We start from the raw sequence: 26615 nt of genomic DNA on the forward strand, positions 1-26615 counted from the left end.
CCCAAAGTACACTCCAGTCCAAACCAAAAAAAAAATTATTTTCTGTGTTTGTGAATTGTGTGCGCAGTAGCCGCACGTGCATCAACAAAGTAGTGCCAAGCGTGCGCCTGTGTCATAAGTAAAGGGCCGGCTGGCTTGACCGTTAAAGTGTGCTGTAACCCCCAAAGTACACTCCAGTCCAAAACAAAAAATATAATTATTTTCTGTGTTTGTGAATTGTGTGCGCAGTAGCCTCACGTGCATCAACAAAGTAGTGCCAAGCGTGCGCCTGTGTCATAAGTAAAGGGCCGGCTGGCTTGACCGTTAAAGGGTGCTGTAACCCCCAAATTACACTCCAGTCCAAACCAAAAAAAAAATAATTTTCTGTGTTTTTGAATTGTGTGCGCAGTAGCCGCACGTGCATCAACAAAGTAGTGCCAAGCGTGCGCCTGTGTCATAAGTAAAGGGCCGGCTGGCTTGACCGTTAAAGGGTGCTGTAACCCCCAAAGTACACTCCAGTCCAAACCAAAAAAAAAATTATTTTCTGTGTTTGTGAATTGTGTGCGCAGTAGCCGCACGTGCATCAATAAAGTAGTGCCAAGCGTGCGCCTGTGTCATAAGTAAAGGGCCGGCTGGCTTGACCGTTAAAGGGTGCTGTAACCCCCAAAGTACACTCCAGTCCAAACCAAAAAAAAAATTATTTTCTGTGTTTGTGAATTGTGTGCGCAGTAGCCGCACGTGCATCAACAAAGGAGCAGCGCCAAGCGTGCACCTGTGTCCCATAAGTAAAGAGCCGGCTGGCTCATTTCTTAAAGGCTGGTGTAACCCACAAAGTGCACTACTCTCCAGCAAAAATAAAAAAATATTTTCTGTGTTTAGCCGCACGTATATATCAAATCGATATAACATAAATGGAGGACCAAACTTTCTCCGATAAAAATAAAATAGAGAAAGATCAAGAACCACTTCCTCCTAGTGCTGAAGCTGCTGCCACTAGTCATGACATAGACGATAACATGCCATCAACGTCGTCTGCCAAGGCCGATGCCCAATGTCATAATAGAGGGCACATACAATCCCAAATGACAAAGTTCAGGAAAATGACCTTGAAAAAAACATTTAAATCAGCTGAAGAGAAACGTAAACTTGCCAATATGCCATTTACAACACGGAGTGGCAAGGAACGGCTAAGGTCGATCCCTAGTATGTTCATGACTAGTGGTTCAGCTTCACATGACGATGGAAGCCCTCCTCCCACTAAAAAAATCAAAAGAGTTAAGCTGGCAAAAGCACAGCGAAGAACTGTGCTTTCTAAGAAGATATCACGAATCCCCAAGGAGAGTCCAAGTGTGGTGGTGGTTGCGATGCCTGACCTTCCCAGCACTGGACGGGAAGAGGTGGCTCTTTCCACCATTTGCACGCCCCCTGCAAGTGCTGAAAGGAGCACCCACAGTCCACTTGCTGATATGCAAATTGAAGATGTCACTGTTGAAGTACAACAGGATGAGGATACTGGTGTAGCTGGCGCTGAGGAGGAAGTTGGCGAGGAGGATTCTGATGGTGATGTGGTTTGTTTAAATCAGGCTTCGGGGGAGACAGTTGTTGTCCGTGGGATGAAAAAGCCCATCACGGTCATGCCTGGGCAGAAGACCAAACATTCCACCTCTTTGGTCTGGCAATATTTCTATCCAAATCCGGACAACAACTGTCTTGCCATATGTACCTTATGTAAAGGTGGAATAAGTAGGGGTAGGGACGTTAACCACCTAGGAACATCCTCCCTTATACGGCACCTGCAGCGCGTTCATAATAAGTTACTGTCAAGTTCAGAAACTTTGGCTAAGACCGTAAGCAGTCCAGGGACACCTAAATCCCGTTGTCCTGTTGTATCCAAGTGCCTGCAAACCACACCGTCAACTCCCTCCTCGTCAATTTCCTCCTTAGTCAGGATCGGAAGTAGTCCTGCAGGCCATGTCACTGGCATGACTGACTCTCCTATCGGGGATTCCTCCGGAGGATCCTGCATTGCTACGCCTCCTGCTGCCGCTGCTGCTGTTGCTGCTGCTGGGAGTCGTTCATCATCCCAGAGAGGAAGTAGGAACACCACTACTTTTACTAAACAATTGACCCTCCAACAGTCCTTAGCGAGGAGGATGAAGTACGACAGCAGTCATCCTGAAGCAAAACATATAACTGAGGCCTTGACTGCTATGTTGGTGTTAGACGTGCGTCCGGTATCCGCCATTAGTGCAGTGGGATTTAGACAATTGATGGAGGTAGTGTGTCCCCAGTTCCAAATCCCGTCTAGATTCCACTTCACTAGGCAGGCGATACCGAGACTGTACAGAAACATCAGAAAAAGTGTCCTCAGTGTCCTGAAAAATGCCGTTGTACCCAATGTCCACTTAACCACGGACATGTGGACAAGTGGAACAGGGCTGACTAAGGACTATATGACTGTGACAACCCACTGGGTAGATTTATCACCTTACGCAGCAACAGCAGCAGCGTCACCAGTCGCAGCATCTCAGAAACAGCAGCTCGTTCCAAGGCAGGCTACGCTGTGTATCACCGGTTTCAGTAAGAGGCACACCGCCGACAACCTCTTAGAGAAACTGAGGGAAATCATCGCCCAGTGGCTTACCCCACTTAGACTCTCCTGGGGATTTGTTATATCTGACAACGCCACCAATATTGTGCAGGCATTACATCTGGTCAAATTCCAGCACGTCCCATGTTTTGCTCACACAATAAACTTGGTGGTGCAGAATTTTCTGAAAAGCGACAGGGGCATGCAGGAGACGCTTTGGGTGGCCTGAAAAATTTCTGCCCACTTTCGCCATTCAGCGACTGCGTGCCGAAGACTGGAGTGCCAGCAAACACTCTTGAACCTGCCCCGCCATCACCTGAAGCAAGAGGTTGTGACGCGGTGGAACTCAACCCTCTATATGCTTCAGAGGATGGAGGAGCAGCAAAAGGCCATTCAAGCCTATACATCCACCTATGACATAGGCAAAGGAGGGGGTATGCACCTGACCCAAGCACAGTGGAGAATGATTTCCGTGTTGTGCAAGGTTCTCCAGCCCTTCGAACTTGCCACACGTGAAGTCAGTTCAGACACTGCCAGCTTGAGTCAGGTCATTCCCCTCATCAGGCTTTTGCAGAAGCAGCTGGAGAAAGTGAAGGAGGAGCTCGGCATGTGGGACTTGTGGATGAAGCCCTTCATTCGCTTTGCCAGGATTCCAGGGTGGTCAATCTGTTGAAATCAGACCACTACATTTTGGCCACCGTGCTTGATCCTAGGTTTAAAGCCTATGTGGTGTCTCTCTTTCCGGCCGACACAAGCCTGCAGAGGTGCAAAGACCTGCTGGTGAACACACTGTAAGCTGAAGCGGAACGTGACACGTCAACAGCTCCTTCTTCATTTTCTCCCGCAACTGGGGCTGCCAGGAAAAAACTTAGGTATCCTAAGCAACCCGCTGGCGGTGATGCAGGGGAGGCAGGACCAAGTTTGGACATCTGGTCCGGACTGAAGGACCTGGCAACAATTTCTGACATGTCTACTCTCACTGCATATGATACTGACACCATTGACAGAACGGTGGAGGATTACATCGGTGACAGCATCCAAGTAGGCATGTCAGACAGTCCATACCTGTACTGGCAGGAAAAAGAGGCAATTTGGAGGCCCCTGTACAAACTGGCTCTATTTTACCTGAGTTGCCCCCCTTCCAGTGTGTACTCCGAAAGAGTGTTTAGTGCAGCCGGGAACCTTGTCAGCGAAAGGCGTAGGAGGTTGCTTCCACAGAATGTGGAGAAGATGATGTTCATCAAAATGAATTATTAGCTCTTCCAGGGAGACCAGCCTCCAGAACGTACAGAGGGACCTGTGGTGGTGGATTCAAGTGGGGACGAGTTAATACTTTGTGAGGATGAGGATGTACACACTGAAGAGGGTGAGGAATCGGTGGATGAGGAGGATGAGGATGACATCTTGCCTCCGTAGAGCCAGTTTGTGCAGGGACAGATTAATTGCCAGCTTGTTTTGTGGAGGCCCAAACGAACCAATCATTTCAGCCACAGTTGTGTGGCAGACCCTGGCGCTGAAATGATTGGTTTGTTAAAGTGTGCATGTCCTGTTTATACAACATAAGGGTGGGTGGGAGGGCCCAAGGACAATTCCATCTTGCACCTCTTTTTTTTCTTTGCATTATGTACTGTTTGGGGCCTAGTTTTTCAAACTGCCATCCTGTCTGCCACTGCAGTATCACGCCTAGATGGGTCACGTGTTTGTGCCGCCCACTCGTGTCGCTTAGCATAGTCATCCAGCTACCTCGGTGCAACCTTTTGGACATAAAAACACTATTGTGAGGTGTGAGGTGTTCAGAATAGACTGGAAATGAGTGGAAATTAAGGTTATTGAGGTTAATAATAGCATAGGAGCAGAAAAACCTACAAATTCTGTGATTTTAGCTGTTTTTATGCTTTTTTTCAAAAAAATACAGATCCAAAACACAAAACCCAGAACCCAAAACACGGAAGGGTGGTTTTGGCAAAACCAATCCAGATCCAAAACACGAAGAAAGATCCAGATCCATAACCAAAACACGAAAAGTGGCCGGTGCACACCCCTAGTATATATTATTTTTCCTATATGTGTTTGAATACTGATGAAAAAAGTGTAAGAGAAGTGAACAGCTTTAGGGAAGTCAAAACAGCAGCATCCCCCTGCCTGAACACAACATTTTATAGACTTATTGACTGATTGCCTAGCAATGTGTTGGAAAAACTTATAGCTGGAGAACCCACTACCCTGGATAACCTGTATTTGTCTTAAAGAAGCTGTGGTAGTTGTACATGTTCAGTGTCTGAAATGTACATATGATATTTTACTTTTAGTACAATGAAACATGATCGAACGGAGGCTGTTTTTTGTATTTCTCTAACACTTTTCATTGTATTTTACACAAGTATGGCGGTATTCTTTTTTCATAAAGATGGTGTTTTGACTATGGGCCTGATTCAGAGTTGTACACTATTGAGATGTTTATTTAATCAGTTGAGCGATAATCAGCGTCTGTATCTGAGTCACAGGGCGCATGCAGGGGCGCTGAGAGGGGGGGGGGTACTAATTACCCGGGCCCAGGCTTGCTGGAGGGGCCTGGCAGCATCGCTCCCCCCCTCTTACATCACAGCAGCCCAGCACACACTGCTGTGTGCTGGGCTGTACTGGGAGACTGCTTGCGGCTGCAGTCTCCTATGCCTATGGGGTGAGCGATCAAGCTGATCACGCCCCCCCACTGGTTATGCACCGGGCCAAGGGGGCTCACTGCGTCCCCCTCGCCGGCATGCAGCGCCACTGCAAAACTATTTTTATGGGGGGGTTACGCCTCTCACGATTAGGCTACGCCCCCCTTTTTACCCAGGCCTGGCATGGCTTTGGCGGGCCTGGGCGCATGCGTCAAGGTACATTATCATAGTTGCTTGAAAGCGATTATTTACTCGCAGTGTGATTGACAGTGAGGGAAAATTTGTGGGAGGAAACGGGGAGTGGCGGCAAAGAACGCAGGCGTGTCATCTGACTGTGCAAGAAATGTTATTTCATTTAAACTTAAACTTTTCTTCACTAACTGACAATCAGGAAAAAAGTGGTTGTTTGATATATATTAACTTTCTGTCCAACACTCCCTCTCACCCTTGCTCTTTCTTACCTTTTTTTTTAGCTTAATATTTTTTATTAAATTTTTACACAACATACTGTAAATACACACTATACACATACAATAAAGAAGGAAACAAAAATAAAACAACAAAGCAACCTCATTAAGAATTTCTTACTAGAAAACCAGTATTGTTAATCTACATGAGTCTTCCATATTCCACACACACACACACATATATATATATATATATATATATATATATATATATATATATTATATATATTAATCATTCTCTATACCATTTGAAATAATTTAGGGGGTAGCCGTAATTATGGATTCTATTTCCACAGAGTGTGTATAGAACTTAGAATCAATCCATTTGACCCAGATTCTAGTAAACTTATATTCTGCATGTCTGGCTAAGTAGGTATACAGTATTTCTCATGTGAAACAGTGGTACTAAAAAGAGATAGCATCTGATGAAATATTGGCCCTTCATGGGACATCCAAGTACGAGCTATACATACTTTAGCTAAACTACACATATTCAAAACATATTCTTTAGTATCTCTATCCAACACATCTGCTTCAATTATTCCCAGTAAACATACCATCGCTGTAAACATTACTCATGGAACTCCGGTAGAAGAAAAAACCCTTTAACATGATTTCAAACCATTGATACTTGAGGGCATTCCCATACTAAATGCAGAAAAGTACCTTCAGCAGACTTACATTTGGTACATTGGGAGGTTGCACTGCCCCCAAATCTATTTAAGTGTACCAGGGTGAGGTACACCCTATGTAGTAAAAACAGTTGTATTTGTTGAAAATGAATAGAGGTAGGTGAGACCCGAGGACACTCTAGGGCTAATCTCTACTAATCTTCTCATAGATCCCCTAAATCAGCCTCCCACTTGGATTTAAGAGGGCTGTTTCTTACCTTGTAGTGCAGGCAATGGGAGGGAGTGACACATCATCCTGCTGCTTCTCAGTAGCTTGATAGGTTGTTAGTTAGGAGATGTGCAGTAGTTTTGCAGCACAGCATTAATGCACCCAATCTAACACAGAGCATCAGAAGCTGGGAACAAAAGCTAGGAAGTGTGGGGTGGGGGTAGAGGTGCAGAGCCTGAGGGTGAGCACTAATGATGACCAGCAATGGCTCTACCATTGATGGTTAATGGTTTTAAAACATCGTCAGAAAACCATTGATTCTTGCAAAACCATCAAGGTTCGATGGAAAAACCCTAGTGCTGGCACCAGCCTTGCCCTGAGACTTATTTTTGTACATACAAGTGCCACAGGACCAGAGCTGTGTCCTGTACATGAGTCTTATTTTTTAAGCTTTCACTAGTCAAGAGCTTTAAACTGAACAGGCCTTGTACAATAAGATTATATATAAACTACTCGTTATACTTCTTTGTACATGCCACCCATTTTTAATATTGACACATTAGGGAAGACATTCAAGTTCTTTTTCATTATTTGAGGCTATTACACACTAATACTGAGAACTCTTTTATATTCTTATAACATTGAGGCAACATCAATATGGTACAGATCATGGTCTCAAGATACAATGAGAATAAGGCAGCAACATAAGAAAATGTTAATAAATAAGTAAATGATACTTGGGAGAATTTCATTTGAAAAAGAAATCATGACATGATAAGCCATCATTTTCTAGCTTACCTGGAAACAGGAAGATGGTTGGCATCATTCTGAAGAGTGGAAATGTTTGTGTAAGAAGTGACAATAGGAAATAAATGACTGGACTAATGATAAATGCAAGTCCTGACACAAGTGTCCAGTATGAGATCTCAAACATGATCTAAGAGAGTAAAGTAGAATAATATATAGATATATTAGTTTGGTTACTAGCTAAATCACATAAGCAGAGCTTTAAGGTAATACTGGATGACCTACATGACAATCTTGGTTAGGGATGATCATCGACCATCAATAGTTAACAACCATCAATGGTTAACTACTGATAGTTGATTGTTTTGCCATCAATGGCAGAGATCCAATAGTTCTCTACCATCGATGGCAGATTGTTACGGTGGCCTGCTGTGCCCCCCAGCATAGATGGTCAATGAGGGGTGCAAACCATCGATGGTTCACCACAGATGATTTTGTGACATCGACAGTAACAGATGGAACCATCAATGGTGACCATACATGGACAGGCCACTGATGGCCATCCATAATCTAAACATCAGGTGGCATAATACAGTCTATTTCTCCCATGAGATGACAAACTGCAGAGACAACACCTCATTTCTTGACACCAATTTGCTACAATTCACCCTACCTCTGACATTGGTATCATCAGCACTCTGCAATCGCTATCATAGCAGCAGGGCCGATGCAAGGTTTCAGGGCGCCCTAGGCAAAGGTTCACAATGCCGCATTACAACACAGCGTTCAAATATAATACAGTATAATTGTAGTTTTCAGCAATATCACACCTAGAAGGAGGCTGTCATTTCAAGAGCACTGAGTGTAGTTATAGCAGGACCTCTTACAGCAGGGGAGATGCAGAGTACTATATAGCTGTAAGGACCTAAAATACAGTTATTGCAGAAATGAGGGGATGTACTTATCAGTGTGTCTAACCAAAACTAACAGACAAAACGCTCAGGTTTGCTTAGTCAGTACTAGAACAATTGAAAGTAAATTATTACAAATAACAGAAATTGTCAACATAACACTATCTTCAGTTATTATAATACATATTGTCAATATGTATAATTAGAGAAAAATATTAAGAAAAAACTGACTGGTATATTTTCTAATGTTGGTGACTAACACTAGATGGCAGTATTGGAGAAGGCAAAGTACAGTAGATGGACACAGCACACAATAAATACTCAATGCTCAAATTTCAGCTACGGAAATATATTGCATTTTCCACCACAACAGAATAAAGTATTGGTGTGCACCGGCCACTTTTCGTGTTTTGGTTTTGGATCTGGATCTTTCTTCGTGTTTTGGATCTGGATTGGTTTTGCCAAAACCACCCTTCCGTGTTTTGGGTTCTGGGTTTTGTGTTTTGGATCTGTATTTTTTTTTTAAAAAGCATAAAAACAGCTAAAATCACAGAATTTGTGGGTTTTTCTGCTCCTATGCTATTATTAACCTCAATAACCTTAATTTCCACTCATTTCCAGTCTATTCTGAACACCTCACACCTCACAATAGTGTTTTTATATCCAAAAGGTTGCACCGAGGTAGCTGGATGACTATGCTAAGAGATACGAGTGGGCGGCACAAACACGTGGTCCATCTAGGAGTGACACTGCAGTGGCAGACAGGATGGCAGTTTGAAAAACTAGGCCCCAAACAGTACATAATTCAAAGAAAAAAAAGAGGTGCAAGATGGAATTGTCCTTGGGCCCTCCCACCCACCCTTATGTTGTATAAACAGGACATGCACACTTTAACAAACCAAACATTTCAGCGCCAGGGTCTGCCACACGACTGTGGCTGAAATGATTGGTTCGTTTGGGCCCCCACAAAACAAGCTGGCAATTACTCTGTCCCTGCACAAACTGGCTCTACGGAGGCAAGATGTCATCCTCATCCTCCTCATCCACCGATTCCTCACCCTCTTCAGTGTTGTGTACATCCTCATCCTCACAGAGTATTAATTCGTCCCCGCTGGAATCCACAACCACAGGTCCCTCTGTACGTTCTGGAGGCTGGTCTCCCTGGAAGAGTTGATAATTCATTTTTATGAACATCATCTTCTCCACATTTTGTGGAAGCAACCTCCTACGCCTTTCGCTGACAAGGTTCCCGGCTGCACTAAACACTCTTTTGGAGTACACACTGGAGGGGGGGCAACTCAGGTAAAATAGAGCCAGTTTGTACAGGGACCTCCAAATTGCTTCTTTTTCCTGCCAGTAGAGGTACAGATTGTCTGACATGCCTACTTGGATGCTGTCGCCGATGTAATCCTTTAACAGACAGACGCACGCTTGTCGCTGCTGCTTTAAGGATGCAGGTGCGGCTACAGCCCACACATTTCACAGAGACAGAAAAAAAAAGAAGATTATTTTTATTGTTTGTGGAGCGCACTTTGAGGGTGTCACCACCCTTTAACAGACAGACGCACGCTTGTCGCTGATGCTTTGAGGATGCAAGTGCGGCTACAGCCCACACAATTCACAAAGACAGAAAAAAAAAGAAGAATTTTTTTATTGTTTGTGGAGCGCACTTTGAGGGTTACACCACCCTTTAACAGACAGACGCACGCTTGCCGCTGCTGCTTTAAGGATGCAGGTGCGGCTACAGCCCACACATTTCACAAAGACAGAAAAAAAAAGAATATTTTTATTGTTTGTGGAGCACACTTTGAGGGTGTCACCACCCTTTAACAGACAGACGCACGCTTGTCGCTGCTGCTTTAAGGATGCAGGTGCGGCTACAGCCCACACATTTCACAAATACAGAAAAAAAAGAAGAATATTTTTATTGTTTGTGGAGCGCACTTTGAGGGTTACACCACCCTTTAACAGACAGACGCACGCTTGTCGCTGCTGCTTTGAGGATGCAGGTGGAATCTAGATGGGATTTGGATCCGGGGACACACTACCTCCATCAATTGTCTAAATCCCACTGCACTAATGGCGGATACCGGACGCACATCTAACACCAACATAGCAGTCAAGGCCTCAGTTATACGCTTTGCTTCAGGATAACTGCTGTCGTACTTCATCCTCATCGCTAGGGACTGTTGGAGGGTCAATTGTTTAGTAAAAGTAGTGGTGTTCCTACTTCCTCTCTAGGATGATGAACAACTCCAGGCAATAGCAACAGCACTAGGAGGAAGTGGTTCTTGATCTTTCCCTATTTTATTTTTATCGGAGAAAGTTTGGTCCTCCATTTATGTTATATTGATATATACGTGCGGCTAAGGCGCACACAAACACAGAAAATATTTTTTTATTTTTGCTGGAGAGTAGTGCACTTTGTGGGTTACACCAGCCTTTAAGAAATGAGCCAGCCGGCTCTTTACTTATGGGACACAGGCGCACGCTTGGCGCTGCTCCTTTGTTGATGCACGTGCAGCCACAGTGCACACAATTCACAAACACAGAAAATATTTTTTTATTTGGTTTGGAGTGTACTTTGGGGGTTACAGCACCCTTTAACGGTCAAGCCAGCCGGCCCTTTACTTATGACACAGGCGCACGCTTGGCACTACTTTGTTGATGCACGTGCGGCTACTGCGCACACAATTCACAAACACAGAAAATATTTTTTTATTTGGTTTGGAGTGTACTTTGGGGGTTACAGCACCCTTTAACGGTCAAGCCAGTCTGCCCTTTACTTATGACACAGGCGCACGCTTGGCACTACTTTGTTGATGCACGTGCGGCTACTGCGCACACAATTCACAAACACAGAAAATATTTTTTTATTTGGTTTGGAGTGTACTTTGGGGGTTACAGCACCCTTTAATGGTCAAGCCAGCCGGCCCTTTACTTATGACACAGGCGCACGCTTGGCACTACTTTGTTGATGCACGTGCGGCTACTGCGCACACAATTCACAAACACAGAAAATATTTTTTTATTTGGTTTGGACTGGAGTGTACTTTGGGGGTTACAGCACTCTTTAATGGTCAAGCCAGCCGGCCCTTTACTTATGACACAGGCGCACGCTTGGCACTACTTTGTTGATGCACGTGCGGCTACTGCGCACACAATTCACAAACACAGAAAATATTTTTTTATTTGGTTTGGACTGGAGTGTACTTTGGGGGTTACAGCACTCTTTAATGGTCAAGCCAGCCGGCCCTTTACTTATGACACAGGCGCACGCTTGGCACTACTTTGTTGATGCACGTGCGGCTACTGCGCACACAATTCACAAACACAGAAAATATTTTTTTATTTGGTTTGGAGTGTACTTTGGGGGTTACAGCACCCTTTAATGGTCAAGCCAGCCGGCCCTTTACTTATGACACAGGCGCACGCTTGGCACTACTTTGTTGATGCACGTGCGGCTACTGCGCACACAATTCACAAACACCGAAAATATTTTTTTATTTGGTTTGGAGTGTACTTTGGGGGTTACAGCACCCTTTAACGGTCAAGCCAGCTGGCCCTTTACTTATGACACAGGCGCACGCTTGGCACTACTTTGTTGATGCACGTGCGGCTACTGCGCACACAATTCACAAACACAGAAAATATTTTTTTATTTGGTTTGGAGTGTACTTTGGGGGTTACAGCACCCTTTAACGGTCAAGCCAGCCGGCCCTTTACTTATGACACAGGCGCACGCTTGGCACTACTTTGTTGATGCACGTGCGGCTACTGCGCACACAATTCACAAACACAGAAAATATTTTTTTATTTGGTTTGGAGTGTACTTTGGGGGTTACAGCACCCTTTAACGGTCAAGCCAGCCGGCCCTTTACTTATGACACAGGCGCACGCTTGGCTCTACTTTGTTGATGCACGTGCGGCTACTGCGCACACAATTCACAAACACCGAAAATATTTTTTTATTTGGTTTGGAGTGTACTTTGGGGGTTACAGCACCCTTTAACGGTCAAGCCAGCCGGCCCTTTACTTATGACACAGGCGCACGCTTGGCACTACTTTGTTGATGCACGTGCGGCTACTGCCCACACAATTCACAAACACAGAAAAAATATTATTTTTTTTAGCACTTGGGGGGAGCACCCCTGATGGACAGAGCACCCCCTGGACAACACTACAGCACCCCTTTAGGACTGGGACACTGCACAGGACTTTGGAGTGGACACAGCCCCTATGGACAACTGACTGCACAACACAGTCCAGCCAGCCCCTATGGACTTTGAAGTAGTGGACACAGCCCCTATTAACAACAGCAGCACAGCACAACACAGCCAGCCCCTATGGACTTTGAAGTAGTGGACACAGCCCCTATGGACAACAGCAGCACAGCGCAGCACAGCACAACACTACTCTGCACTACACTACACTATACAGCCCAGCCAGCCCTACCTCCCACCCACCCTCTTCACTGTCCACAGCCGAGTGAGAAAATGGCGCCGACGTGGGTACCTTATATAGGATCCAAAACCCGCGAGACTCGGAAGGCGGGATGATGACGTTTTGCCTCGATTTCAAATCCGAGTCAGGCGGGAAAAGTCGAGCCTGACTCGGATCTGCCTCGGATCGGGGGGGCTCGGGGGGGTTCGGATTTCAGAAATCCGAACCCGCTCACCCCTAATATATACACAATGCAACACAATTTGATATACAGAAATGTCCCTTTTGTTGTGAGTCAAGTTGAAAGGTGCCATTAATAGTATTCCTTTATAATCCAAGATGGGATTCCACCACAAGGATTCCATCGTTTGGTCATCTGCTTACATGAATACTTAAAAAGTCAGGCTCTACCAGATTTATGCAGTCAGAGTGCATAGCACAAAGCTGGTAAAAGACAAGTCCCGGTTCACAAGTCCTTCCTGCTGCGATGGTGTGAAAGTCTGCACATATGTTTGTTATTAACCACAATTTGCTCGCTCGTACGCGGCCGATGTTATGCATTGCAGTGCACAAACTAGTTTTGAGCGATTGGGAAGTGCTCGCTCGCCCAACAAAGACAGCCCAGTGAAATGAGTGACAGGAGAGGCCGTTTGTGGGTGGTAACGGGGAGGGCAGTAGTAATGGGGGAGTGGAGTTGCGAATGCAGGCGTGCCTGAGTGTTTCAACGCCGTTTCAGAGGTGTGCATAATTAACAGGCAGCGTCATAGTACACGTCACCTGGCTGGTTTTTACACTGAAATGCTCGCAGTACTTGCGGTAGGGTAAAGGCAAAAGCATGTGCAGCAGTAAGATCCAATGAAACCGGATGTACTGGTGGTTGTATATACTTCCTGGAGATGACGTGCGCTAGTGGGTGGCTAAAGACAGGCTGGTGGGCGTCTATAAATACGATGTGATCGCTCGCCAAGACATAGTGGGCGTGCTTATGCCTTGCCGTGCAATCGCCTGCCTTGACGTCACTTAGCTGAATTTGCATATGCTGGGAGCGAGCGGCCGCGTCTAGCGAACAGGTCTGAATCAGGTCCTTAGCCATAACAGTAGTTTTTGTGAAGGCAGGATCAGAGTTATGTTGGTATTTTTACAGCTTCAGCTAGTCTCTCTGGTATAACTGAGGCTTGGATTGGTGATTCTAATTGGTATCTCTTGGTTTAAAAGTTTGAGTAGGTTCAACTATAATACAAATACTTGGGCTATTTATGCAGCTTTGTAACAGGATAAAGAATGCTAAGTCATACCTAAACCTTGACTGAGTGCCTGGTAGTTCTGTTACATACTAGAGCTGTTGAACAACTTGGTTAATGGACCACATTCAAAATTCACCGTGTTCTCTAACAATGCAGGGCCATTCAGTTGCACACGAAGGGGTCTATTCACAAGCAGCACTATTCATTTCTCCACACTTTTCACTGCTTGATAAATAGACCCCTGAGAAAGAACTTAAGCCTTTCCACTGTCTCCCCTTCTGTCGGCTCCTCTGCTCTGAGGTTTTCTGTGCTAGGTGTGTATCTCCATATATCCACACATTGCATACAGTACTTTAACTGCCAGCCTTCTATTACACTGCCTCAAATATGGTCTATGAATGCTACCACTAGCATTCATTGAACATATCTATGGTGATGTCACAGGAATGGAATTTACACTGCTTACAGTGTGCAGGCATAAAGGGCATAAAGTTATGATGTTTGTGCAGTTGAGCTATTTTTGGGTACTGCACATGCGCAAAAAGTCCACAAAACCCATGCTGCACATGCGCAAACCTAACTGTACAATAGTAGCCGCAGTTGCGTATGGGAGCAATATCATTAAAAAATGCAACAAGAATCATGGGAGCTTCTGGGAGGTGACCTGAAGTAAACGCAAAAAGAGGCTGTCTTATGTGCATGTTATCAGAGGTGGATTTAGACTTCATGGGGCCCTAAGCAAGAAATTATTTTTGGGCCCCAGTCCCTCAACTGCATGTAATTTTATACACAAACACTACCACCATAGCCACACACACACACACTGCCCCATAGCCGCACACACACACTGCCCCATAGCCGCACGCACACACACACACACTGTCCCATAGTCGCACATATACACACACATTGCCCCCATAATCGCATATACACATAGTGCCCCCTTAATCGCACACACTGCCCCCATAGCCACATACATGCACCACCCCCTACAGTAGCTGCATGCATACACACACTGCCTTACTGAAACAGACACCACTTACTGACACAAACACACTTACTGGCAGACACCGCTTACAGACACACTTACCTACACAGGCACCCCTTACTGACACAGACACCCCCTTACTGACAAATAACACTTATTGACAAATACACACTGACACAAACACTTACTGACACACACACTTATTGACACAGATACCACATACTGAAAGATACCCCTGTGCCACTGACTGGTACATTAAGATACATACTTACTGACAGACATCCCTTACTGACACAGTATGGGTATTGGATGCAGCTTATAGACACAAACACACTTACAGACAGAAGAGCAAACTACCATGTCATACATTTCTACCCGGTAGTTTGCTGATCAACACAGGTATTTCTTCTGTCTGAAAGGGTCAACCCTGGTCGAAATTCCCGGGTCTCCGACCTTGGTAAATTTCTGGGTCGAAGCCCCGGGAATTTCAACCAAGGTTGACCCTTTCAGACGGAAAAACGACCCGTGTTAATTAGCAAATTACCGGGTAGAAATGTTTGACCCGGTAATTTTTTTTCTGTCTGAAAGGGCTATTACTGAAATGCACTTACTGACAATGACACCACCTACTGAAACACACACTTACTGACACTGACTGACACAGACATATTCATTCATTATACATATACACAGCACAAGAAGACACAGGGCTCGATCCAATTAGGTGCGATGGGTGTGATGTGTCGTTGAAACTGTGTTAAAGCAACGGCTCGGCACATCGCACCTTTCGCAGCCCGACTCGTCACTGAATTTGCCTGACTTTGCTCGCTGTCCTATGGGGCAGCGAGCACTTTCAGGCGATTCTTGGTGGCCATCAAGAACAGCCACTGTCTCGATGACTCGCACACACGAGTACATCGCACCTAATTGGATCGAGCTCACAGGTTTCGTATATACTTGAAGCAAACAAACACCCCCACCCGCAGAACCCACTCTCCTCCACATCCCCCATAGACTATAGCAGGAGCAATAGAAATATATATTTATACAACACCTTAGCGCACAACAGTAAAGCAGTGGTATAAGCTAAGAATTACAACTAGCTTACATATTGTTTAAAGTAGTCAGAGCCGTAACTAGACTTTTTGGTGCCCTGTGCCAGAAAGAGCATTGGCGTCCCCCCATTTTTCAAATAGGGATGTAATGCACCCAAAAAAAGGGGAATGGCCTCATGGGGAAGGGCCAGGGAAAATATAGGGGAGGCCAGGGGATGAAATAAGAGGAAACTGCAAGTGAGAGTGATAATAAACAGAAAATTGACAGGCCCAAACAGCGCCCCCTTGTCCTGTGGTGCCCTGTGTCATGGCGTTATGGCAGTGGATGGGCAGTCCCTGGCACCTGCTGCTGAAGTCCCTGGCTCCTGCTGTGCTGCTGGCTGAAGCTACTCCTCATGGCTGTGGCTTCCATAGGGCTGTGTAGACCACTCAGAAAACTTTCTTAAAGGCACAGAGGCGCCAAGAGTGATGTCACTGTGGGCGGAAAATTTGAAGTAGCTCTATATAAGGAGAATCTATATAGGCTCTCAAACTTTACTCCAGCATTTCTTATTGTGATTCTACTGCTCATTCCTTCATCTGCTCCTTGGTACTATGCTTGGTAAGCTGGTTTGACCTTCGGTTATCCTCTGTGACCTGAATATGTCTGCTCCCTGGTACTGTCTTGTCTGTTTGGTTTTGACCTGGCTTGATGACTACACTGTATGTCTTCATCATACTCCGCTCCATCCAGAGCACACCAGCACCTGTATTAGGGAACCTAGTCTGCAAGCCACAACCTGCGTGTCAGACGCAGCTAAGCCCAAACCTCCTTGCGGGGGTCCCTGGTGAATACCGCAGGCACATTAGACTCTGCGCCTAAGTAATAGGTCTTGCCAATCCCAAAATACAAGTTAGCATCCAATACCCATACATGACTTGTGACAGAATACTCTGGCCCACAAATATGGATGCCGCTGGTAATCTATCACCTCAAGATTTGCTGGAAAATCTCCTTGCCAGAGTCGAGAAGCAAGAACAAGACCAGGCCCAGATTATGCAGTGCCTACAGACACTTATGCAATGAGTCGATGCTGCTCAGTCACCTCTGGTACAAGCTCCACCTCCTGTGGTTCCCGTACAAGCTACAGGTACTCCCACACCATTACAAATTCCGATGGGGATCCTCAAAGGCAGTTAAGGATTTCTGAATCAATTTTCCATTCAATTAGTGTTCCAGGCAGCAAATATTCCCTCAGAGAGAACAAAGGTGGCTTATGTTATCTCGCTGTTGTCCAGACAGATGTTGGCATGGGCCTCTCTGTTATGGTCAATAACAGCTCTGAGTTCCTAGCAGCCTTCCGGAAGGTCTTTGATGAGCCTGGGCGAGTTTCCTCAGCAGGGTTGGCTATTCTACAACTGAAATAAGGCAACCAGATAGCGGGACAATATGCCGTCCAATTCTGAACCACTGCCTCGGAGTTAGGGTGGAACAATGAGACCTTGGTAGCTGCATTCATGCATGGATGTACTGGCATACAGAGAATTTCCAACATCTCTGCATGACCTGATCTCCTTGTACATCCAGGTAGACCTTTGCCACAGAGAAAGAGCATGAGAGAGGGAACAGTCCCAACGCTTCTGTTTAAAGCTTGCCTCCCACTTCACAGCTTTGGTTGAATCTCCAGAATAGCCTATGCAGATCGGGAAGTCATGTCTTCCTGCTGCAGAGAGGGAATGGAGGTTCAATAACAATCTGTGTTTGTACTGTGGTGAACCATGGCACCTTCTCTACAGCTGTTCTAAACGTCCAGGAAACAAGAAGGCCTAAATGATCAAGGGGTGGTCAGATTAGGTGCATTTGAGCACACACCAAATGCAAATGCTTCATTGCAGCCAAGAAAGTTCAGAAGATGGGAAGTCCTAGTGTCCTGGTCCAGGTGCCACTCTGCATTATCGGAGTGGATGGGAATAAACTTCCTACGGCTACCATCTGCTCCATGACTTCAGCAATTTGTCATGCAAGTTGGTGCCCTTCATAAGGAGTTAATTTCGTTTTATATACTTCTGTCAGTTGAGAATCCAATTATCCTAGGTCTTCCGTGGCTGCGCAGGCACGGTCTTACATTAGATTGGAGTGAACCTCAAATCCTGTCATGGGAGCCCCAGTGCCATCAGTCATGCTTGCCATCTATCAAACCTCCACATCGTGTCATCCGGAGTTCAGACATCTCTCAGAGAATCCTCTTCCAGCTCCATACCAGTCTTTGTAGGATGTATTCAGTAAAAAGGAAGCTGAGATGCCTCCAAGCTAATTGGGAGTGGGACTGCGGTATATATTTACTACAGGGGAAAATGCCTCTCCATGGGAGAGTGTTTCCTCTCTTGATTCCTAAGGACCAAGCTGTAACTGAATACATCAAGGAGAACCTTGAGCGAGGATTCATCAGGGAGTCTAACTCAACATGCATGATGGTCACTAAGAGTACTTGGTTATGTCTTTTTGGTCATGCTTTTTGATTTAAGCAATGCACTTGCTGTTTTCCAAAAGTACATAAATAATATCTTTCAAGACCTGTTATAGAAGTAGGTTGTGATGTATCTGGACAAAATCCTGATCTTCTCTAAGGACATAGTGAGTCATTGTGAACATGTATACGAAGTACTGTCACGACTGCAGAATAACCAACACTTTCGCAAGTTAGAAAAGTGCTCCTTCGAGCAAAAGGAGCTGCCATACCTGGATTACATTATTTCAGGCTCTAGTCTCCAAATGGACCCTGAGAAGCTTTCCGCCATTGTAAACAGGCCCGACCGGTGGGGTTAAAAGCGATACAATGGTTCCTGGGCTTCTGTAACTTTTACCAGCAGTTCATCAGGAATTACTCATCTATTGCAGCCCCGATCACCACTCTCACCAAGAAGGGTCAAAACACACAGATGTGGCCTCCTGAGGAGCATTCGATTGACTGAAGCAGTGTTTCATCTCCGCTCCCTTCCTGTGGCAACCTAATTGTGACCGGACCTTCTTTTTGGAGGTGGATGCCTCCACAGTTGGCGTTGGGGCAGTACTTTCGCAGGGGATGTAGTTATCAGACCAACGGATGGCATGCCACTGGTCTGAATCCCAATGCTGAAAGTCCGACATGGGAATTAAGATAGGCATGAAAATACCGACACCTATCTTATTCCCAATGCCAGAATCCAGAAGGATGCCAGCTCTAACAAGGTAAGTGCGGGGCCCCCTTAGCGTTAGCCATGGGGGGAGTGTTAGGTTTCAACAGCATAGTGGGGTTAGGTTTTTTGGGGGGAGGTTACGGTTATCACCTCTAGGGGGGAGGGTTAGGTACCACTGAGGTGGGTTAGGATTAGGCACTAAAGGGGGGAGGGTTAGGTGTAGGCATGAAGGGGAGAGACTTAGGTTTAGGCACTAATGGAGAGGGTTAGGGTGCAGGGTGGGGAGGGTTAGGCTACAAGAAGGGAGGGTTAGGGGAGAAGGGTCAGTATACTTACCCCTATTGCGATACCAACCATCAGGATGCCGCTGTTGGTATATTGACAGGAGGCATCCCAACAACTGGCATTACATATAGATTCCCTTTTGGAGAAGGATGTTGAGGAAAAGTGGTATTCTTGTGGCTTCTTCTCACACGTTGTCAGCCCCAAGAAAAACTACGCCGTCAGGAATAAAGAACTGTTAGCCATCAAGCCGGCTCTACAGGAGTGGCGATACCTGTTGAATGGGGCAAAATTCAACGTGAAAGTTTATACTGACCCAAGAATCTTACTTACCTCAGGGCTGCTCACTGTCTAAACTATCGTCAATACAGGTGGTCGCTGTTCTTTGACTGCTTCAATCTCGTCATCAAAGCTGAAGCACTATATCGGGCATTCAGTTACGCTGAGGTGGACGAAGTGAGGCAGAATAAGCCTATCCTGAACCCAGCTTACTTTATAGTGGCAACCACCAAGGTTAAAATTCATCCAGGAAAGACATTCATTAGCTTTGTTCAAAACTGTTACAATGGGTACATGGTTTGTGCTTTACCGGTCATGCAGGTATGAAAATAACTCTGGAGTTAATTCTTAGGAGGTTGGTGGCCTACAGTCTGTCAAGATGTTAAAGACTTCATGCAAGTCTGTTCTACCTGTGCTCAACACATGGTTCCACCTCACTCGCCCTCGGGTCAACTGCATCCATTGTTAGTGCGTGACCTTGGACCCATATTTCCATGAACTTTGTCACCGATTTGCCATTTCAATCTGGGTGGTAGTGGACAGTATTTCAAAGGCCACTTGCTTCAGTCCATCAAAGGCCTTCCTTTGGCTCCAAAGCTAGCAGAGGCTTTCATAAGGGAGATCTTCAGGTTGCACGAGTTCCCTAAAGACATTGTTTTTGATCGTGAGGTGCAAATTACTTCTAGATTATAGAAGACATTGTGTAAATGTTTTGGGGTTAACCTGAACTTTTCATCAGCCTACCATCCCCAGAGTAATGGTCAGATGGAGCAGGTGAATCAGGATTTGGAGAAATTCATCTGAATGTACGTGTCAACCAGGCAAGACATTGCTTCATCACGTTACAAGTTGTTGGCCGACAAAAAGAGGACTGCTGAACTTGGGTGATAAAGTCTGGTTATCGACCAAACATCTGCACTTATAGGTACCCACAAGATTAAGTTCACTCCTAGATACATAGGTCCTTTCCAAATTCTTCAGGTAATTAATCTGGTGGCATATCAACTGAAACTTCCTGGCACACTCCTCAAGCCTTTGGTTACCAAACAGTTCTCGATACCCGTCAAATCTCCTTTGGCTATATCAGTAAACCATCAAGAGGAATACAAGGCAAAATATATCTTGGATTCCATAATATCTTTAGGCACAGTTCAGTTTTTGGTAGACTGGAAGGGGTATGGCCCTGAGGAACCTTGTTGGGTCAAGACCTCAGATATCTATGCACCTCAACTTTTCCGAATATTTCATCAGAAGGTCCCTGGCAAACCATTTGTGGGGTGTTCGGTGCCCACCCTAGAGAGGGGCAATGTTGCAGCATGCAGAATCCCAACATTCTCCTACTGGGTCTGGCAGCACTGGATGGCATCTGGGCAACGGACAGGGAGTCCCCAGTGCCCACTGCTGAAGTCCCCAGCTCCTGCTGTGCTGCCGGCTGCAGCACCTTCTCGCGGCGGCAGCTTCCATATGGCAGCGCCGCCACTCAGAAACTTTCTTAAAGGCACAGGGGCACCAACAGTGACATCACAGTAGGTGGCAAATTTGAAGTGGCTCTATATAAGGAGAAGCCTGGTCACTTAGTTTTTGCCAGAATATAGGCTCTCAAACCTTACTCCAGCATTCCTGATTGTGAGTCTACTGCTCGTTCCTGACCTTGGCTTTGTCTGCTCCATGGTACTACACTTGATAATTTGGTTTGACTTTTGGCTATCCTCCGTGACCTGAATACGTCTGCTCCCTGATACCGTTTTGTACGTTTGGTTTTGACCCGGCTTGTCAACTACGCTGTACGTCTCCATCGTACTCCGCTCCATCCAGAGCATACCAGCACCTGTATTAGGGAACCTAGTCTGAGGGCCGCGACCTGCATGTTGTACGCAGCTAAGTCAAAATCGCCTTGCGGGGGTCCCTGGTGAATACCGCCGGTACGTTAGATTCCACGCCTTAGTAATAGGTCTCGCCAATCCCAAAATACGGGTTAGCATCCAATACCTATCTGTGACTTGTGACACTTTGTGTGTTAATGTGTTAAGTGTCTAACTGCAGTACATGAGGATGTGAGTTTAAATCACCTGCAAATATGTCTTCACTGTCATACTTTTTAAATTAGGAAGCAAATGAGAGGGGTTCAGCACCAGCAAGAAATTTCATAGGATATTAGTAGAAGAAATCAATATTTGACAATTGAAGGATCAAATTCCTAAGTATGTCATCTTGGCAGTGCACCACAGAGTCAGCACATTAATAAATATTCACAAAGAGAAAGAAAGAAGACTCCCTTTGTGGCACAGTCTTGGATAAGGAATATTAAAGGTAATGTAGAAGACCATAAAATGTAACTTTTATTTGTTATGCATTAAAAATTAATCCCATCTCACTTATGGTTTTGTGTATGTGCATAATTTAGATAAATTTGATCTCTTGTAATCCCTTTTTTTATTAGTTCTGATTCAGTTTCTTAAGGGTAAAGGTTATTATAGTCCACAAATGGACTAGGGTGAAAAGATCAGAAAATAGATTGAATTATACAGTTTCTCCTTTATATAGGAAGATAATGCAGGGTTGGTCTTAAATGATTATATGCACTTTTGGGAACAGGAAATCTATCTAACTATGAATGCCCAAGCAGAAATGTACATAACATATAAACACCAAAATGTTCCAATATTGATAAGAACCTGTCAAACATATATGCATTATTACAGCTAGAGATGAGCGGGTTCGGATCTCAGAGATCCGAACCCACCCGAACTTAGAGATCCGGGGCAAGAACCGAACGAGCGTTCGGTTCACCTGCCGGCCCCGGATCTCAAACCGAGGCAAAACCCTCAGAGACAAAATCTTGCGGCTCATGAGCTTTCGTCTCTGCTTTATAAGGAGCCCGTATCAGCGCCATTCACTCCAGCTGTGAAGAGTGAACAGGGAGGGCGGGTAGTGTAGGGCTGGTGGTGTCTGTTGTGTCCATCTGGGCTGGTGCTGTCTGCTGTGTCCATCTGGGCTGGTGTTGTGTAATGTGTCCATCTGTTCTGGTGCTGCCTGCTGTGTCCATCTGGGCTGGTGTTGTCTGCTGTGTCCATCTGGGCTGATGCTGTCTGCTGTATCCATCTGGGCTGGTGCTGTCTGCTGTGTCCATCTGGGCTGATGCTGTCTGCTGTGTCCATCTGGGCTGGTGCTGTTTGCTGTGTCCATCTGGGCTGGTGCTGTCTGCTGTGTCCATCTGGGCTGGAGCTATCTGCTGTGTCCATCTGGGCTAGTGCTGTCTGCTGTGTCCATTTGGGCTGGTGCGGTCTGCTGTGTCAATCTGGGCTAGTGCTGTCTGCTGTGTCCATTTGGGCTGGTGCTTTCTGCTGAGTCCATCTGGGCTGGTGCTGTCTTCTGTATCCATCTGAGCAGGTGCTGTCTGCTGTGTCTATCTGGGCTGCTGTGCTGTGTCCATCTGGGCTGGTAGCGTGCTGCCTGTGTCGTCAATTGCTGCTGCCTCGGTCAGGGTGCTCCAGGCCCCAAGTTGCGGGCAAAAAAAAATAAAAATATAATAATTAAAAAGTGTATTTTTTGTGTGCGTGCGTGTGTGTTAGCCGCACTTATTCAGACAGCAACCTAGTGCTGTCTGTGTCGTCAATCGCTGCTGCCTCGGTCAGGGGTGCTCTGGGCCCAAGTTGTGGGCAAAAAGAAAAAATCCATATAATAATTAAAAAAAATTTTTTTTTTTGTGTATGCGTGTGCATTAGCTGCACTTATTCAGACAGCAACCTAGTGCTGCCTGTGTCATCAATCACTGCTGCCTCGGTCAGGATGCTCCGGCCCCAAGTTCTGGACCAAAAAATAAATAAAAGTGTATTTTTTTTCTGTGTGTGCGTGTGCGTTAGCCGCAATTATTATCAGACAGCAGCAACCTAGTGCTGCCAGTGTCGTCATTCGCTGCTGCCTTGGTCAGGGCTCCGGGCCCAAAGTTCTGGACAAAAAATAAATAAATAAAAGTGTATTTTTTTACTGTGTGTGCGTGTGTGTTAACTGCACTTATTATCAGACAGCAGCAACCTAGTGCTGCCAGTGTCGCCATTCGCTGCTGCCTTGGTCAGGGCTCTGGGCCCAAAGTTCTGGACAAAAGTTTTTTTTGTTTTTTTTGTGTATGTGTGCGTGTGCATTATGTGCTGTTTGGGGCATTGCTGCCTGACATTTTGAATTTGATTGTTTATGAATGTCCAGAAATTGTAATGGCCACACTCAGCATCTTCTGTATGCCCCTTTAATTTTTTAAAAATGGCCACGTTAGTGCCACCCACTGCTGTCGCTTAGTTTAGTCAGCCAGCTAGCTGGATGCAACATTTTGGCCTGAGGCCTAACCTAGATGAAAAAAATCAATAGTGTGAGCTGTGAGGTGGTCAGAATTGACTGCAAATTACTGGGAATAAATGTTATTAAGGTTAGTAATACTGTAGAAACAAAAACAGGACCAAATTATGTGGTTTTCCCTGTTTTTATAATTTTTGAAAAAAGGTCCAGCTCCAAAACCAAAACATGCAAGGGTGGTTTTGCAAAACTAGATCCAGATCCAAAACACGAAGGAGATACAGATCCAAAACCAAAAACAAAACACGGGGGTCGGCGCACATCCCTAATAACAACAGCTGCCCAAATATGCACATAGATAGACACATAAATATGTTTGCCTCTGGATACAAAAAATGAATGATTTCAGTATTATGATGGACACCACATATAGATACCAGTGTGTTGGAAAATTTAAACATGTTGGGCCAAATGTAATAAGGTGAGAGTTAGAAAATGTGAGAGAAAACTCTCACATTTTTAAACTCAGCCAATGTAATAAAGACACAGTACAGGCAAACTCACATGTTTTTCAGACTAAAAAAACTCTCAAGATTTAAACTCTAATCCAGATGTTTCCTTTTTTGAAAATACAACTCGATCAATGTATTAGTGTGAGAGTTTTACAGCTAAACTCTCACATTTTCTAAACATTTTCTAAACTCTCACCCTATTACATTTGGCCTGTGGTCTTTCATTGGTGATTCTGAATAAATGTAAAACCTGCAGTGGCAGTTAAACCAATAGGACATTCTTTCGCCTAACACCAACAGCAGAACCACTTTCTTATCTTCTTTCTATTTCAGGGGCAGATCATACAAACACGAATTCACCCCCTTGTCCAATGCCTTTTGGGCAAAACAAGTGAGAATTACTAGTGTTGCAATCTGCATGAAACCTTGATAATACCATTTTTTTTCTCTTTCTATCTATTTAACCAGGTATACCATTATACGACAAGTACTGTGTATATGAATGTTTATTACAGAACAACATGTCCTGAGGATAATTCTGTCTAGAAAATTTCCATTAGAGACATTATAGCCACATTAGCCCCTAAGGGAGTGTAATAATACTAAACTTGATGATGACATATGCCTTGTAATTTATGTGTCCAAGAATTAACAGACATTTCTTGGTGATTGATGCAACAGTGAATATATTCTGCTAACAAAACGGTTATGGTCACTGAAACATCCATACTTGTAAAAGATGCCCTCTATGACAGGTATTCAATTAGCCGCATGGAAAAGCTATTCAATAAAATAGCCTTTTTCCCGCACCGAAAAATCGTGACTCACGCGCAGTAACACTGAATCACTGCTTAAACTGTGGGATCAATGTTTTTTTTCCCCGTGCGCGAGTCCGATTTGGTGGATTTTAAGCGGATTTTAACTCGCACCTGCATGAGCTGCGAGGAAAAGTCCAACTACGGGGACTCGTGCACAGGGTCTCAGGGACTCACGTCTAAGGAATCCCACTATTTGAATAGGTCAGGCGCTGCAATTGAATATGCCCCCATGTGTCCTTGAGCATTTGGTTACTTGGGCAGCCAAAGCAACAGTGAATATATACTGTGGTTAGATCAGTTTGAATTTTCCAACACAGTGGTATCTATATTTGGTGTCCATCATAATTCTGAGATCATTAACTTTTTGTATCCAGAGGCAAACATATTTATGTGTCTCTAAATATGTGCATATTTGGGCAGCTGTTGTAATACTGCATATATGTTTAACAGGTTCTTATCAATATTGGAACATTTTGGTGTTTATATGTTATGTCCATTTCTGCTTGGGCATTCATATGAAGATAGATTTCCTGTTCCCAAAGGTGCATATGTTCATTTAAGACCAACCCTGCATTATCTTCCTATATATAGGAGAAACTGTATCATTGAATCTATTTTCTGATCTTTTCACCCTAGTCCATTTGTGGACTGTAATCATCTCTACCCTTGAGAAACTGAATCAGAACTTAAGAAAAAAAAAAGGGATTACAAGAGATCAAATTTATTTAAAATATGCACATACACAAAACCATACGTGAGATGGGATTCATTTTTATTATAACAATTAAAAGTTATATTTTATTGTCTTCTGCATTACCTTTAATATTTCTTATCCAAGAGTGTACCACAAACGGAGTCTTCTTTCTTTCTCTTTGTGAATATGTATACTTTTTAAATTGTAAGTTATCTTGTCATTGAGAAATTTGACAATGATATAATGAGGACAGTACTATTTTAGCCTAAAACGAACCCTAACTCTAATTGCAGCCTAACCCTAATCCTAATTATAGTTTAACCCTAACCTTAATTGCATTTGTCAACATTCACAATGTGATGACATTCTGAATGTCAACATCTTAACTGTAACCAGAGAGAGACAGTATAATATAGACTTTAATGTGGGGTGGGGAGGTAGGGTTTGAGTCATATAACTTGCTCTAATTTCTAAAGTTGTAATTTGACTTGTCATTGATAAATTAATAAATCAAGAGGCCAATTTTTTTTGATAGGGGAGGTGAGAGGCGCAGGGGGAGACACTATAATCTGGGGTGAGGAGTCACAAGGATGGAGTCATACCTGTTTCTCTGTAGTATTGGAGGGGGGAAGGGGATGCAGCCTAATTATTTAATTAACACAT

The 26615-nt window shown here is 44.7% G+C and overlaps 1 protein-coding gene across 1 annotated transcript in view; it reads right to left on the bottom strand.

The window, feature by feature from the left end:
* The window catches only part of ATP8B3 (ATPase phospholipid transporting 8B3), a 308036-nt gene that overhangs the window by 61066 nt on the left and 220355 nt on the right, over positions 1 to 26615 (bottom strand). Inside the window, exon 25 of the mRNA XM_088474277.1 lies at positions 7335 to 7473. Within this exon, the coding sequence (XP_088330403.1) occupies positions 7335 to 7473 (139 nt within the window). The remainder of the gene's footprint in view (positions 1 to 7334; positions 7474 to 26615) is intronic.

The sequence above is a fragment of the Taudactylus pleione genome, unplaced genomic scaffold (assembly GCF_031769625.1).
Source record: "Taudactylus pleione unplaced genomic scaffold, aTauple2 ptg000152l, whole genome shotgun sequence".
Lineage (NCBI taxonomy): Eukaryota > Metazoa > Chordata > Amphibia > Anura > Myobatrachidae > Taudactylus > Taudactylus pleione.